At 37.0% G+C, this 13,014-nt stretch overlaps 1 protein-coding gene across 1 annotated transcript; it reads left to right on the top strand.

The window, feature by feature from the left end:
- Window positions 1-3,439: 3,439 nt before the first annotated feature.
- Window positions 3,440-12,649, top strand: LOC132117338 (protein FAM53C-like). Its single transcript, XM_059526575.1, has 4 exons — window positions 3,440-3,653; window positions 3,744-3,801; window positions 5,654-6,498; window positions 11,459-12,649. The coding sequence occupies exons 2-4, from the start codon at window positions 3,795-3,797 to the stop codon at window positions 11,732-11,734; spliced, it is 1,128 nt and encodes a 375-aa protein (XP_059382558.1). The 5' UTR covers window positions 3,440-3,653; window positions 3,744-3,794; the 3' UTR covers window positions 11,735-12,649.
- The last annotated feature ends 365 nt before the right edge of the window (window positions 12,650-13,014 follow it).

Below are 13,014 nucleotides of genomic sequence, written 5' to 3'. Positions count from 1 at the left end.
GGAGTTTATTACACAGAATACGTCACATGCTTATTAGATAACTGTATTTAAGTTGATGTATATGATTTTATTTATTATTCTTTAATTTTCACAAATTTATAAAAGTAATCAAAAAGTACTCCAAAGGAATTAGTTACTTTACTTTAATAAAGTAATTGAAAAAGTTACACTACTATTACATTTTAAACAAGGTAACTTGTAATCTGTAACCTATTACATTTCCAAAGTAACCTTCCCAACACTGCTTATAAAGCACTGGATTTTATGTCTTCGGTCGCTAGGCAATGTCCCGGAAAAATCAATTCTGACACATATTACAGCCATCGGATCTCTCATTTATATTATGTCTTTTATAATTAAATAATTATACAAAATATATAGTTCAAACAGATAGTTTGCACTGTTTTTTCTGTTGCACTCTGAATATTACTCACTCATTTTGTGTAGTTTGTGAATCATTTGCACTGTATTGTTGAAGACAATTTGAGCAATTGTTTTACTATAGCCTATGCTGCATAGTTTGTGTTTATAGTTCATACTCAGATAATTGAAAATATATTTCTCAGAATAAGAAAAAAAATTGTTTTTTTGGTTTTATCAAATAACACTCTTTCCATTTTCTTAACTCATTTAAATGTTTTTGGACACATCTCTATTGTTAGTTAACGAAAAAGGCCTGTTTTTTTTTTACTTAAAAGCGCAGATAACAATATTGTAATAAATGGCTATAATTTGCTTAGGGAATGGTATATCTAAACAAAATTTTATTTGGAAGTGTAAAACACCCAGACACAGCTTTCTAAAGAAAAATATCCAAACTTTAGGAGTTTCTGTTTGAGTACACAGTAAAAAAAACACCCAACTGTTGCTTGCATTTTTCTTAAAATTCTGTAATTTCATTCATTCTTTGAGAAAACAAAAGTAAAATTGAGACTTTGAATTAGTTTAACTTAAACTGTAAGTCCTCCTGTTTATAATGATATATGGCACTTGATGCTGACTGCTAGAATAGGTCTGAAAAACAAAAGTGCAGGTGTGTCAGGCACCCCAAAAATGTTCTAGGTCTTTAAGGGTTAATTGCATTTCTACTCGTCTTCTTGTTTTAATATTATTATTTGTTATTTATTTATTTATTTAATCTTTTATTGGTTTTCTTAAAAATTTCCACGGACCCCCAGCACTCTTGTGACCCCTGATTTAAATGAAGTGCACTAGCGTACTGTATATACATTAAAGGGTTAGTTCACCCAAAAATGAAAATTATGTCATTAATTACTCACCCTCATGTTGTTCCAAACCCATAAAAGCTTTGTTTAAGATATTTTCAATGGAATCTCAGAGCTCTCTGACCCTATAGACAGCAAGGATATTTCAACGATTAACTCACAGAAATGTAGCAAGAACGTCTGTAAAATAGTCCATGTGACGTCAGGGGTTCAACCATAATTTTCAAAGCTACGAGAATACATTTTGTGTGCAAAGAAAACCACAATAACATCATTTATTCAGCAATTCTTTTCCCTGAGTTACCGTCTTCCGCCGTTTTGGAGAGTACCCCACAAACAATGTAATCAGCGTTGTTCATGTTCCGCATGCATCTACTGAACGTAAACAACGCTGCTTCCATTGATTATTATTTGTAAAATTACTTTTGAACCCCTGATGTCACATGGACTATTTTTTCGATGTCCTTGCTATGTTTGTATGCGTTGATCGTGGTAATATCAGCGGTCTATGGAGGGTCAGAGAGCTCTCAGAATTCATCAAAAATATCTTAATTTGTGTTCTGAAGATAAACAAAGGTCTTATGGGTTTGGAACGACATGAGGGTGGGTAATTAATGACAGAATTTACATTTTTGGGTGACATAACCCTTTATTACAATCACGTTGGATGATGTGGTTTTAAAGCAGTTTTTAAGTGGTTTTATAACATCCAGCACTCTTTTATGGCCCTCTGTAAACCCCTTATTTAAATAATGTGCACCCAGTACAGTCCTGTCAGATGATTTTGTGGTTTTAATGCTCTGTGTGTCCGTGAACTCAGACAGGGAAGGATGTGTTTGTAGGAGTTCCCACGGTGGCATCAGGCCAGCAGAACAGCCAGTGCCTTGACTGTGCAGCTTTCCCAGACACCTGTCACCAAGCAATCCCTATTCATGTGTGCTGAAATGGGAGACCGCTAGCAGACTGGACCTTGCCCTGCAGGGTAACAGACCTTAGTCGGTTTTGGAGAGCGAGAACTTCTCTAATTAAACCATAAGCTGAGGATACTTCAAAAGAGAAACGCAGAATAACCGAGCTTAAAGCACAAGAATATTCAAATATTCATTAGAATTGGTCACATTCTGTTCATGTTAAGATCACAAACACATTAACCTGATTATAATAAAGGAATTTCCAGATTTAGCCTGTTTCTTGATATCTGGGAAGAAAATTCCTGTTTTTGTTTTGTTGTATTTTGTTGGTGTGCAAGCCTATTTTTCAGTGTTATTTTGAAGGTACTTCAAGTACCTACATGCAAGTCAGTCACCTGAAATTCCTGGTTTGTTTCTGTGTGAAAGTGTGATGTCAGCAATTTTGCAGTATAGCACTGATTAATCAAAGAGAATTTTATATTTTTGCTGTAGGCAGAGCATAGTTAATAAAGACTGCTCTAGTGCCTACTTCATAGAGAGTATTATTTGTAGTATGAAAGTCATGGAGGTGAAATTATAGGTTTTTTTTCTGCTTCATGCTGGACTCGTGGTGTGTTTAATGATTTTTCAGAATGGAGATGGCTGTTTGATTCTTCCTTTTAGTATATTTTGCATTTAGTATAGTCTTTTAAATATATTGTCTAGCCAGGCAAAAATGAAGGGCCATAAATAAAACCTAAAAAAATGTTTTTTTTCTGTGCATCTTCTTGCAAAGTTTAGTTAGACAGAAGGACTCTTATCAAGGATTTATTCTCTTCTTTGTGAACATGACAAGTCTTATTTGTGAGTGGCTGCACCTTTTTGTATCAGACAGGAAATGAAAAAGCATTTTATGTTGGAGTAGATCAGGAATATTTAGCAGTTTTGGTATTGTATTCTTTTTTTTTTCTTTCTTTTTTACAATTCAAGCAGCTAAGTAACTCCAGAGATTTGCACGAGAAACTGCTATTGTTAAACATTTACCTTTGACTTTAGTTTTTTTCCACCATTTTGTATTGTCCTCAAGTCTTTTAGTGTTCACATACATTTATTTAAAGGGGTTTCATCATGAGAAATCAATTTTTTCTTGATCCTTTGAGCATTCATGATAACACACTATGACTCAACTAAAACTGAAAATTCCAAAAAGACCATCTACAGACCAAAAGAGAAGAAGAACCAAAAAAATTATGGTTTTATCTTAAGAAAATAATCAAACCTATTTTAAATCTAATACTTTATTTGATGACTTTTGTGTCCTAGGTGAGGATGACATCATGGTTCCCGAGTGAGATCGAGCGAGCAGTGTCTCCTGGATGTTTGGTGGACAGTGCTTCAGTTTTATCTAGTGCACATCAGCATCTTTCCTTCATTTCCTACTCTTCCTTCCTTCTCTAATTTGCCATGCCATGGTTTCGTTAAATCTTAAACAACAACGTTGTCCCAGCATCAACAACAACCACTGGACGGCAAACTGGTAAAGCTTGTGCTTTAGATCCCAGCACAGATATGTTTAACTTTATCATTTATGTCTCTTAAAGTAATATTTTTTTAAAACTTCTTTCAGTCTCTACTTCATCGCCAGAGCCCCGAAACCAGCCAACCCACAGATGGATTGATGCCTGGTATGTAACCAATCTCTTGAGTATCTGGAAGTCTTTAGCTCCTTAGTTTGGAGTGCACAGTTTTTCTGAGATTCAGTTGAATGTAAAATAATGGATTATGGAGCATAATGCCACTAATGTTTTTAGAGCAAATGTAAAAACTCCCAGAAGCCCAACAACCTCATTGGTTTTCTAAATAATAGCTGCTAGTTAAAGGGATAGTTCACCCAAAAATGAAAATCCTGTCATTAATTACTCGCCCTTATGTCATCCTGTAAAACTGTAAGACTTTGTTCATCTTCAGAACACAAATTAAGATATTTTTGATGAATTCCCGAGAGCTTTCTGACCCTTCATAGATGGCAATGATCCTAACATGATCAAGTTCCAGAAACATAGCAAGGACATTGTTAAAATAGTCCATGTGACATCAGTGGTTCAACCATAATTTTATGAAGCTATGGGAATACTTTTTGTGCACAAAGAAAATAAAATTTATGACTGTATTCAACAATTTGTCTCCTCCGCGTCACACTATAGCACGATATTGGAGACTATTACATACGTAAACGACGTATGTATCTGGATATGTTGTTTACATTCAGATCAAAGCATAAACAGCGTATCCTTGGAGTAATGTGAACATACAGATTAAAACGTGCCCCAAACATGTCAATACTTGTTATTAAGGTGTGAAATGTACTTGTTTACAGTTGCTGAATAATGCAATTTGGACCAGTGGCAGCTCATCCGATCAATGTTATAAATGTTATATGTTATAAAATTTCCTGCAATTTATAATTTGTAGTAATAAGTAGTAATATTTTTGGTTTGTGTGCATATTCAAAATAGAATGCTGCTGTAATGATGTGTTTTTGTATGCCAACCCAAAAATTAGTATCACCCCGGTACCCTCGACAAAAACTCAAAAGGACTTTTCCATTGACTTTTGGATTATTGCCGAAAATAAACTCTTATCATCATCAAAAGTATGATTCTTGTGCAGTTTATCATGATATTCTTCACAAATTAACACACCATTTATGAATTTTGAAGTTTGAATATAATCTCCAGAAATAAAAAGCTAAAGCTAGGCCATAAACAAACTACACCAGTGTCACATGACTTCAACATCACCACAGTTAATCTTCTGACAGTTATCTTAATTAGTAAGTATTCAACAAAAACATTTACATATTTATGTACTTAATAAAAATACCCTGCAATTGTACTTTCAGTATACTAAACTGGTATACTTAAAATTTGCTAAATTGAAATAATTAATTTAATACTCAATGCACTTTATTTGTGTGAAAGTAGCCCTGAGGTCTAACTAGAGATATACCGAAGTATATTTTATTGTGCTGAAATGGAACTATTGCAAATATACTGTAGGTACACTTTAAATAGCTTGCATTTAAAGACCGATATTATTCGAAGGTCATACAATCTTCAATAATAATGACATTAAAACACCTTTTAGGCTTAATATTTTGACATATAAAGTTGTACTCCAAATAAAATGTAATTATCATTTTAATATCAGTAAGGCTCGTGCGATACATCAGTAAATATGTAAAAGATTTGAACTATACTTGGTATGAAATAAATGAATTTGAAATATATATTTTTTTTACCAGGGAGAGCATTTTGTAGAATAAAATTTAAAAATGTCTTTAGCTTTTAGCTTGTTACCTCTATTTCACAAATTTCAGCCATTTAACCAAAAAAAACTTTAGGATTATGAAACTGGAAGTTCTAGAATGCTTGTTTCTGGGTTTGGGCCTACAAAAATCCATGATATGCTCACCTCTAATGTCTTCTGATGTCTTGATGAATGATTAACTCCTAAAACTCAGTCTCTCTCTTTCAGAGAGCAGTTACTGGCAGCTCTGCCCTCCTTCGAAGGCCAGCCTGCAGGGGGTGCTCAGCTCCAGCTTCCCCCCCGGCCCCGTGCCCCTGGGTCCTCCAGAAAGCCACCTGCCGGAGGGGGATGCCCTGAACCGTCCGCTCGCCCCTAGCACCTCTGTGACGGACCTGTCTTTTCCCGGGCCTCCCCCTCCCCCCCCGCCACCCCCCAAACGCCACTGTCGTTCGCTGTCTGTACCAGAGGACCTTTCACGCTGCCGGTACACCTGGCGGCCAAGCGCCTCCAAGGTCTGGACACCAGTGAACCGCCGATGCCACAGTGGAGGGGGCGCGGGGGGGCCGTGTCCACTGCGTGCCCCCAGCTCCTCGCTCAACTCCTCGCTGCACTCTTCTTCCAGCCCCACCTTTTTTAGTCTGGCCCTTTCCCCAGATTCCCCGCTGCCGTGGACATTCCCCTGGGACCCGAGTGACAGTGCCGGAGGCGGTGCCTGCTGCTGCTTCTTCCCCTCGCCATCCTCATGCTCCTCCTCTCCCTCGCCGCTCCACCCACCGCCTCCTCCGCAGAGGCGCTTCTCCCTCTCTCCTGTGCTCATCCGCGAAGCTGCCACCCAGTTCTTGCCACCACCTCCGGTGCCCCCACAAATGACGTCTCACCCTCCAGCGGTGCCGGCCTCACCCTCGTCCGCCTGCAGCACTCCGTCTTCGGTGCGCCGTGCTCTTCCTCCTCAACTTCCACGGTGCCATTCTCAGCCCTGCGACCTGCTCCTGTTCAAACCTGGTCTAAAGCGCCGCAGGGACCCAGACAGACCATTCGCACGGCCTGTGCTAGATTTTACCAAAATGACACAGGTATGCCATTCCTTACCATTCTGAAGATACAGCTACTGTAGCTGGTGTTATATAGTAGGTTATTATTTTTGGCACATCTGATGGGAATGTGGAAAAGGAGGCTGCTGACAAAATGATAAAATATGACATTGTTTCAGGTAGAGCTGAATATTAATTACAAATTTATATTAGAATTATAAATGCTTAATATTTTTGTGGAAACAATGGTACCATTCAAACATTTGTATAAGATTTTAAAAAAGAGAGAGAAATTAATAATTTTATTCATCATGCATGAAAGCGACAAAAAGTGAAAACATTTAAAATGATTTCTGTTTAATAAATGCATTAACAAATTGAATTAATATATTTGATTAATGCAAATAAATGCTGTTCATTAAACTTTATATTTATCAAAAAATCCTGAAAAATAGAGTGTATCACCATTTCCACACAAAATATGAAGCAGCAAAATTGTTTTCAACATTGCTAATAACCAGAAATGTTTCGAGTCAAATAAATTGTAATGATTTCTTAAAGATCATGTGACACTGAAAACTGGAGTAGTGATGAAGAAAATTCTGCTTTGCGTAACATGAATAACATTACATTTTATAATATATTAAAATATACTTTTTTTACTTTTTGATCAAATAAATTCAGCCTTGATCAGCAGAAGATAGTTATTTCAAAATTATGAATAATTGTAATGTTTCCAAACTTTTAACAGGTACTTTAATAATAATAACAATTCTATATACTTTAATATATTATAATATATTATTATATTGTTGTCATGATTATTAAAGGCTGCTTTTTAATTTTCAGTATGTTTATTGTTTTATTATAAAAATAGTTATTGTCTAAGGTGAACACCCAACTTAATGAATTACAGGTGATAGTCATATAATTAAAATATCATCAAAAAGTTGATTTATTTCACTAATTCCATTCAAAAAGTGAAACTTGTATATTATATTCATTCATTACACACAGACTGATATATTTCAAATGTTTATTTCTTTTAATTTTGATGATTATAACTGACAACTAAGGAAAATCCCAAATTCAGTATCTCAGAAAATTTGAATATAACTGAAGACCAATACAAAGAAAGGATTTTTAGAAATCTTGGCCAACTGAAAAGTATGAACATGAAAAGTATGAGCATGTACAGCACTCAATACTTAGTTGGGGCTCCTTTTTCCTGAATTACTGTAGCAATGCGGCGTGGCATGGAGTCGATCAGTCTGTGACACTGCTCAGGTGTTATGAGAGCCCAGGTTGCTCTGATAGTGGCCTTCAGTTCTTCAGCATTGTTGGGTATGACATATCATATCTTCCTCTTCACAATACCCCATACATTTTCTATGGGGTTAAGGTCAGGCGAGTTTGCTGGCTGATTAAGAACAGGGATACCATGGTCCTTAAACCAGGTACTGGAAGCTTTGGCACTGTATGCAGGTGCCAAGTCCTGTTGGAAAATCAAATCTGCATCTCCATAAAGTTGGTCAGCAGCAGGAAGCATGAAGTGCTCTAAAACTTCCTGAAAACACAGTGAACCAACACCAGCAGATGACATGGCAACCCAAACCATCACTGACTGTGGAAACTTTACACTGAATCTCAAGCAACGTGGATTGTGTGCCTCTCCTCTCTTCCTCTAGACCAGTGGTCTCCAACATGGTGCCCGCGGGTACCTGGTAGCCCGCGTGGAGTCTCTGAGTCGCCCACCGAGCACGTTCTATAAATAGCCTGAATTGTAATCTTTCATTATTATTTTTTTTATGATAATGGCATAAAATTAGAAAATAACTATTGGTGACATTTCATATACCATTAAAACATAATAAAATAATTCAATAATTTAAAATATTTAGAATCTGCAATCTGCATCTCTATCTTTCTGCGTCTCGTGCGCGCACCTCTCTCTCTCGCTCTTTGTCTCGCGCGCGCGCACCTCTCTGTCTCTCTCTCTCGCTCTGCGTCTCGTGCGCGCAACTCTCTTGTTCTCTCTGTGTATTGCGCGGCAGAGGAGCAGCGTTTTAATTTAGTTAAACACATATGTTGCTTTTCTAATTTTACATGCAAGTATGTAAAGTATATCATTCAGTCACTATTTCATATTTATGCCGTTGTTCTTTCTCCCTTTCCCCCCGTGATTTTGTCTATATCGCGAATATAAGACGACCCCCCATTTTTTAGGACAAAAAAACTTGTCTTATATTCGGGTATATACGGTAATTATATATTCAATAGTCATATTTAACAATATTACAGTTTGTTGTTGTATTTTACAAAACTTGAAACTGTGTGTGTGTGTGTGTGTGTGTGTGTGTGTGTGCGCGCGCGTGTGTGTGTGCCTATATCAAACAAGTAGCCCTCAAGACTATTTTATCCCTTCAGGGAGCCCTCACTCACAAAAAGGTTGGAGACCCCTGCTCTAGACTCTGGGACACTGATATCCGAAGGAAATGCAAAATTTACTTTCATCAGAGAACATAACTTTGGACCACTCAGCAGCAGTCCAGTCATTTTTGTCTTTAGATGCTTCTGACACTGTCTGTTGTTCAAGAGTGGCTTGACACAAGGAATGCGACAGCTAAAACCCATGTCTTGCATACGTCTGTGCGTAGTGGTTCTTGAAGCTCTGACACCAGCTGCAGTCCACTCTTTGTGAATCTCCTCCACATTTTTGAATGGGTTTTGTTTCACAATCCTCTCCAGGGTGTGGTTATCCCTATGGCTTGTACACTTTTTTTCTACCACATCTTTTCCTTCCCTTCGCCTCTCTATTAATGTGCTTGGACACAGAGCTTTGTGAAAAGCAAGCCTCTTTTGCAATGACTTTTTGTGTCTTGCCCTCCTTGTGCAAGGTGTCAGTGGGCATCTTTTGGACAACTGTCAAGTCAGCAGTCTTCCCCATGATTGTGTAGCCTACATAACTAGACTGAGAGACCATTTAAGGGCTTTGCAGGTGTTTTGAGTTAATTAGCTGATTAGAGTGTGGCACCAGGCGTCTTCAATATTGAACCTTTTCACAATATTCTAATTTTCTGAGAAACTGAATTTTGTTATAAACATCAAAATTAAAAGAAATACACATTTTAAATATATCAGTCTGTGTGTAATGAATAAATATAATATACAAGTTTTACTTTTTGAATGGAATTAGTGAAATAAATCAACTTTTTGATGATATTCTAATTATATGACCAGCACCTGTATATTAAATATTTGAATGTAACGTCATGCCTGCATGTGTTATAAAAGTTTTAGTTATTACTTTAATCATTTCATTAACATTAATAATTAACAATCTTTAACAAGACCTTAAAAGATATTTGGCCATTTTGATGATTCATTTTTTGATACATAAAGCTACAACATTTAAAAAAACAGGAAATATTAGAATGGACTTTTTGTGTTTCTGTCTGTCAAAGTTCACATACATTTTCTTGTGGATGTTTAGAAGGAGTGCTGCAGTGAATTTTTGTTATCTAGAGGCAAATTAAATTTATGGAATATTAGATATTATAAACTTAAACATGAATTTCTCTGTACGGTGTTGAACATGTTATTGTGAAAAGTGCTACAGCCTACATATATTTCAGTTATTTAAGTTTTTGCTACCTTTTGTTTATTTGAACAAATCTGTGATTTAGACTGATTGCAACTGGTAGCTCATATTTTTGGACTTCTGATTAGAAGAATAATTTTGTTAGGTAATTAATTTAAATTAGACAAGAAACTCATTTTCCAGTAGGAAATGTTTGGATTTCAAAAGTCAGGCATATGCTACTTTTGTCTAAAGGATATCTTTGTAAAATTAGAATGTTGTGGTGAAACTTTAAATGTTTGTTAAATAATTTGCTGCTTAGCTTCAAGAGTAGTTTTGTAAAAAGTGTATGTATATGAACTACTTGGTTTGAAAATGACTAATTTCAGAAGTGTAACATTGGAGGGCCACAAAAAATCCCATGAAACAAAAATATTTACATTGTTTTGCTTTATCATAAACCAATGAAAATTCTCATCACATTTGGTTTGAGATGTTTAGTTCCCTATGTGTGGTGTTGGAGCATCTGTACAGTTGTACAGCTTTGTGTTTTTGTCATGTTTATCTTTGCAACTCCACTGAAAACTTTGTCATGGGGCATAAAAATTAGGGATGCACGATAAATATCGACCGATATATATTGCGCATCTTGTCAGTAGTGACGGTTCTGTAATCAGCGGTAAATCTCTACACGTGTGCAATTTCACGTGGAGCAGCATTTACTACACAGAGCGGTTGTTCACTGACAAGCTGCGCCAAACCACAATCATATTTTGCGCAGGATTCGTTCCGCTTTCAGTTCATTTATCCAATGTAGCTCTTGTAAATCTGTCATGATGAGAATGCAAGGCTTTTCATTCCATTTTTGGAAAGGAGAAACAACCTTTCTTTGACTGAATGCGTGTCACAGGACTCGTCTTAGACCAAGATCTTTGAAAAATCTGTGGCAATTGTGAAAATTTGCTAGTTGTGGCGGAGTTTGTTTGATTTTGTGAAAAAATTAAGCGGTCGCAGAATCGGAAAGTCCTGGCGGGATGGGTAAATACTGCTTCACTTGAAATCACGCATGTGTACAGATTTACCATTGATTACAGAACCGGCTTTACTGACAAGACAAGCACTAAATATCGGTCAATATTTATTGTGCATCCCTAATAAAACTGATTTTGAATATTAATTAGGTGCTTTGGCATATGCCCAATATTCTTTGTAAAAAGTTAGATGGGTGCTAGCTATAGTAGCTTAACGCTGACATGTTCATTCAGTCCACAGCAGAAACAGCCCTTTGATGCAGAGGCTTCTGCTTGCTTGTGGCCATAACTATCCAAATATATGATTGTGTTCCAAAAAGCAGCTTGGAAGTCTGTTGAATTGTTGCTTTGCTAGTGTTTAAACTGAAGTTATTTATCTATTTGTTTGCAGACTCGAAGCACAGACCCTCTCAGTTACATGGAACGTGGCAGACTGGCCTGTGGCGGGGACGTCTGTATGGGCCTTGAGCCATTTTTTGGAGACTTCAGAGGCTCATGTTCACCTGCTGAAGGCCTGGGTAGGACAAGTATTGGGCCTTTAAGTGAAAGTGACGAGGAGGAGGAGGAGAGAGAGGAGGAGGACCCCGAAGAGCGTGATGGGGGACAAACTAGTGTGTTTGAAAGGGATTGTACTGAACTAGATATCACCCTCATTGAGGAGAACTGAAAGTTATCCGGGGAAGATCTTCTTCCTCCCCCTCACCTCCACCGCCAGCATTCAGCTTTCTCTGCATCACCTGCTACCTTACACTGGCAGGCCTCTCAGGAACCCTGCTGCCCTTGCACGAGGTGCGCAGGCGTAGACACCCATTAATGAAGACATGCCGACTACTATCTTATGCAGGCAGTCACAGACGCTGACCCATCAACATTGTACATTCCGGAATGAGTTGCTGAGACATTCTGAAGGATGCAAATATTTCAAAAAGGAGATTTATGTGTATCGGACGTCCTTTTAGAATTCATCTTTTAACTGACAGAACGGAACTGGAGGCCAACTGCTTCCTGCTTCTTTCTTTTCTCATCTTTCCTCTCGACTTGTTTTGATAGTAAGAATAGGCTTTCTTGGATGATGGTTATAAATATCAGTGTTTTGTTCAGTTGAAATATAAAAGGGCAGTATGACATAGCAGTATTTACTCTGCAGACCTTTATACTTCCTGACAAAGGTCCATCTAATTCAACATAAGCCTTAAGATGCCTGTTTTTTTCTTCCTCTTAATCAAAAGATTCCTCAAAGAAATGAATTGTGTACTGTAGCTGTTGTTCTGTTTTTATTTCTGCAGTCTCTCTCTCTCTTTTTTTATCTGTACAATGCATTCCTCTAAAATTGAAATGTGTATACATTTATTAATGCACTGTATTTGGGACATTTAGAAAGAAACAATGAACGCAACCACTGTATTCTGAAGGCACATCGTTATACTGTATTGTACAGCGAGTATTTGTTCAAATAAGTTGTGTAAAGAATGGTAGCTTGAAGGTTGGAGACAGGCTATTTCTGTCATTTAAAGATTTTTTTTTTATTGTATGTGTGATAAATTCAGACTCTTTATGTAAAAATAAAGTTTATTTGAAATTACAGTGAGTTGACATTAACTCAGTGAGTTGTCTAAAACTAATGAAATTAAGCAAGAGTTATTTGGATTATTTGAATTTGAATACATTTTTAAATTATATGAATATAGCCCGAACCCAGGGATGGGATGAAAATAGATTAGGAGTGAGGAGTTGGGGTGGGGTGGAGGAGGGATGGCGGAAAACTGTCATTGGATAGAGGCTGGTAGGCTGCATATACATATTGTAGTGATTTTTGCTTTCGCCAACCTAGGGAGGCGAAGTAGTGTAGTGATGAGTACTCGCGTCACCAGTCAAAAATGACGTTATTATATTTGGATCACGTGTCACTTAAGGTGTGGTTATGAGTACATCACGTAAGAAAGATTA

Source organism: Carassius carassius, chromosome 36 (assembly GCF_963082965.1).
Source record: "Carassius carassius chromosome 36, fCarCar2.1, whole genome shotgun sequence".
Classification (NCBI taxonomy): domain Eukaryota; kingdom Metazoa; phylum Chordata; class Actinopteri; order Cypriniformes; family Cyprinidae; genus Carassius; species Carassius carassius.
Note: the sequence above shows the minus strand (reverse complement) of the source record. Positions and strands in the feature narration are given on the sequence as shown.

What these genes read in the sequence shown, in the direction of transcription:
- LOC132117338 (XM_059526575.1), top strand. An exon ending in ATTTTACCAAAATGACACAG is followed by an intron (nt 6,499 to 11,458) that starts GTATGCCATTCC and finishes ATTTGTTTGCAG; the next exon opens with ACTCGAAGCACAGACCCTCT.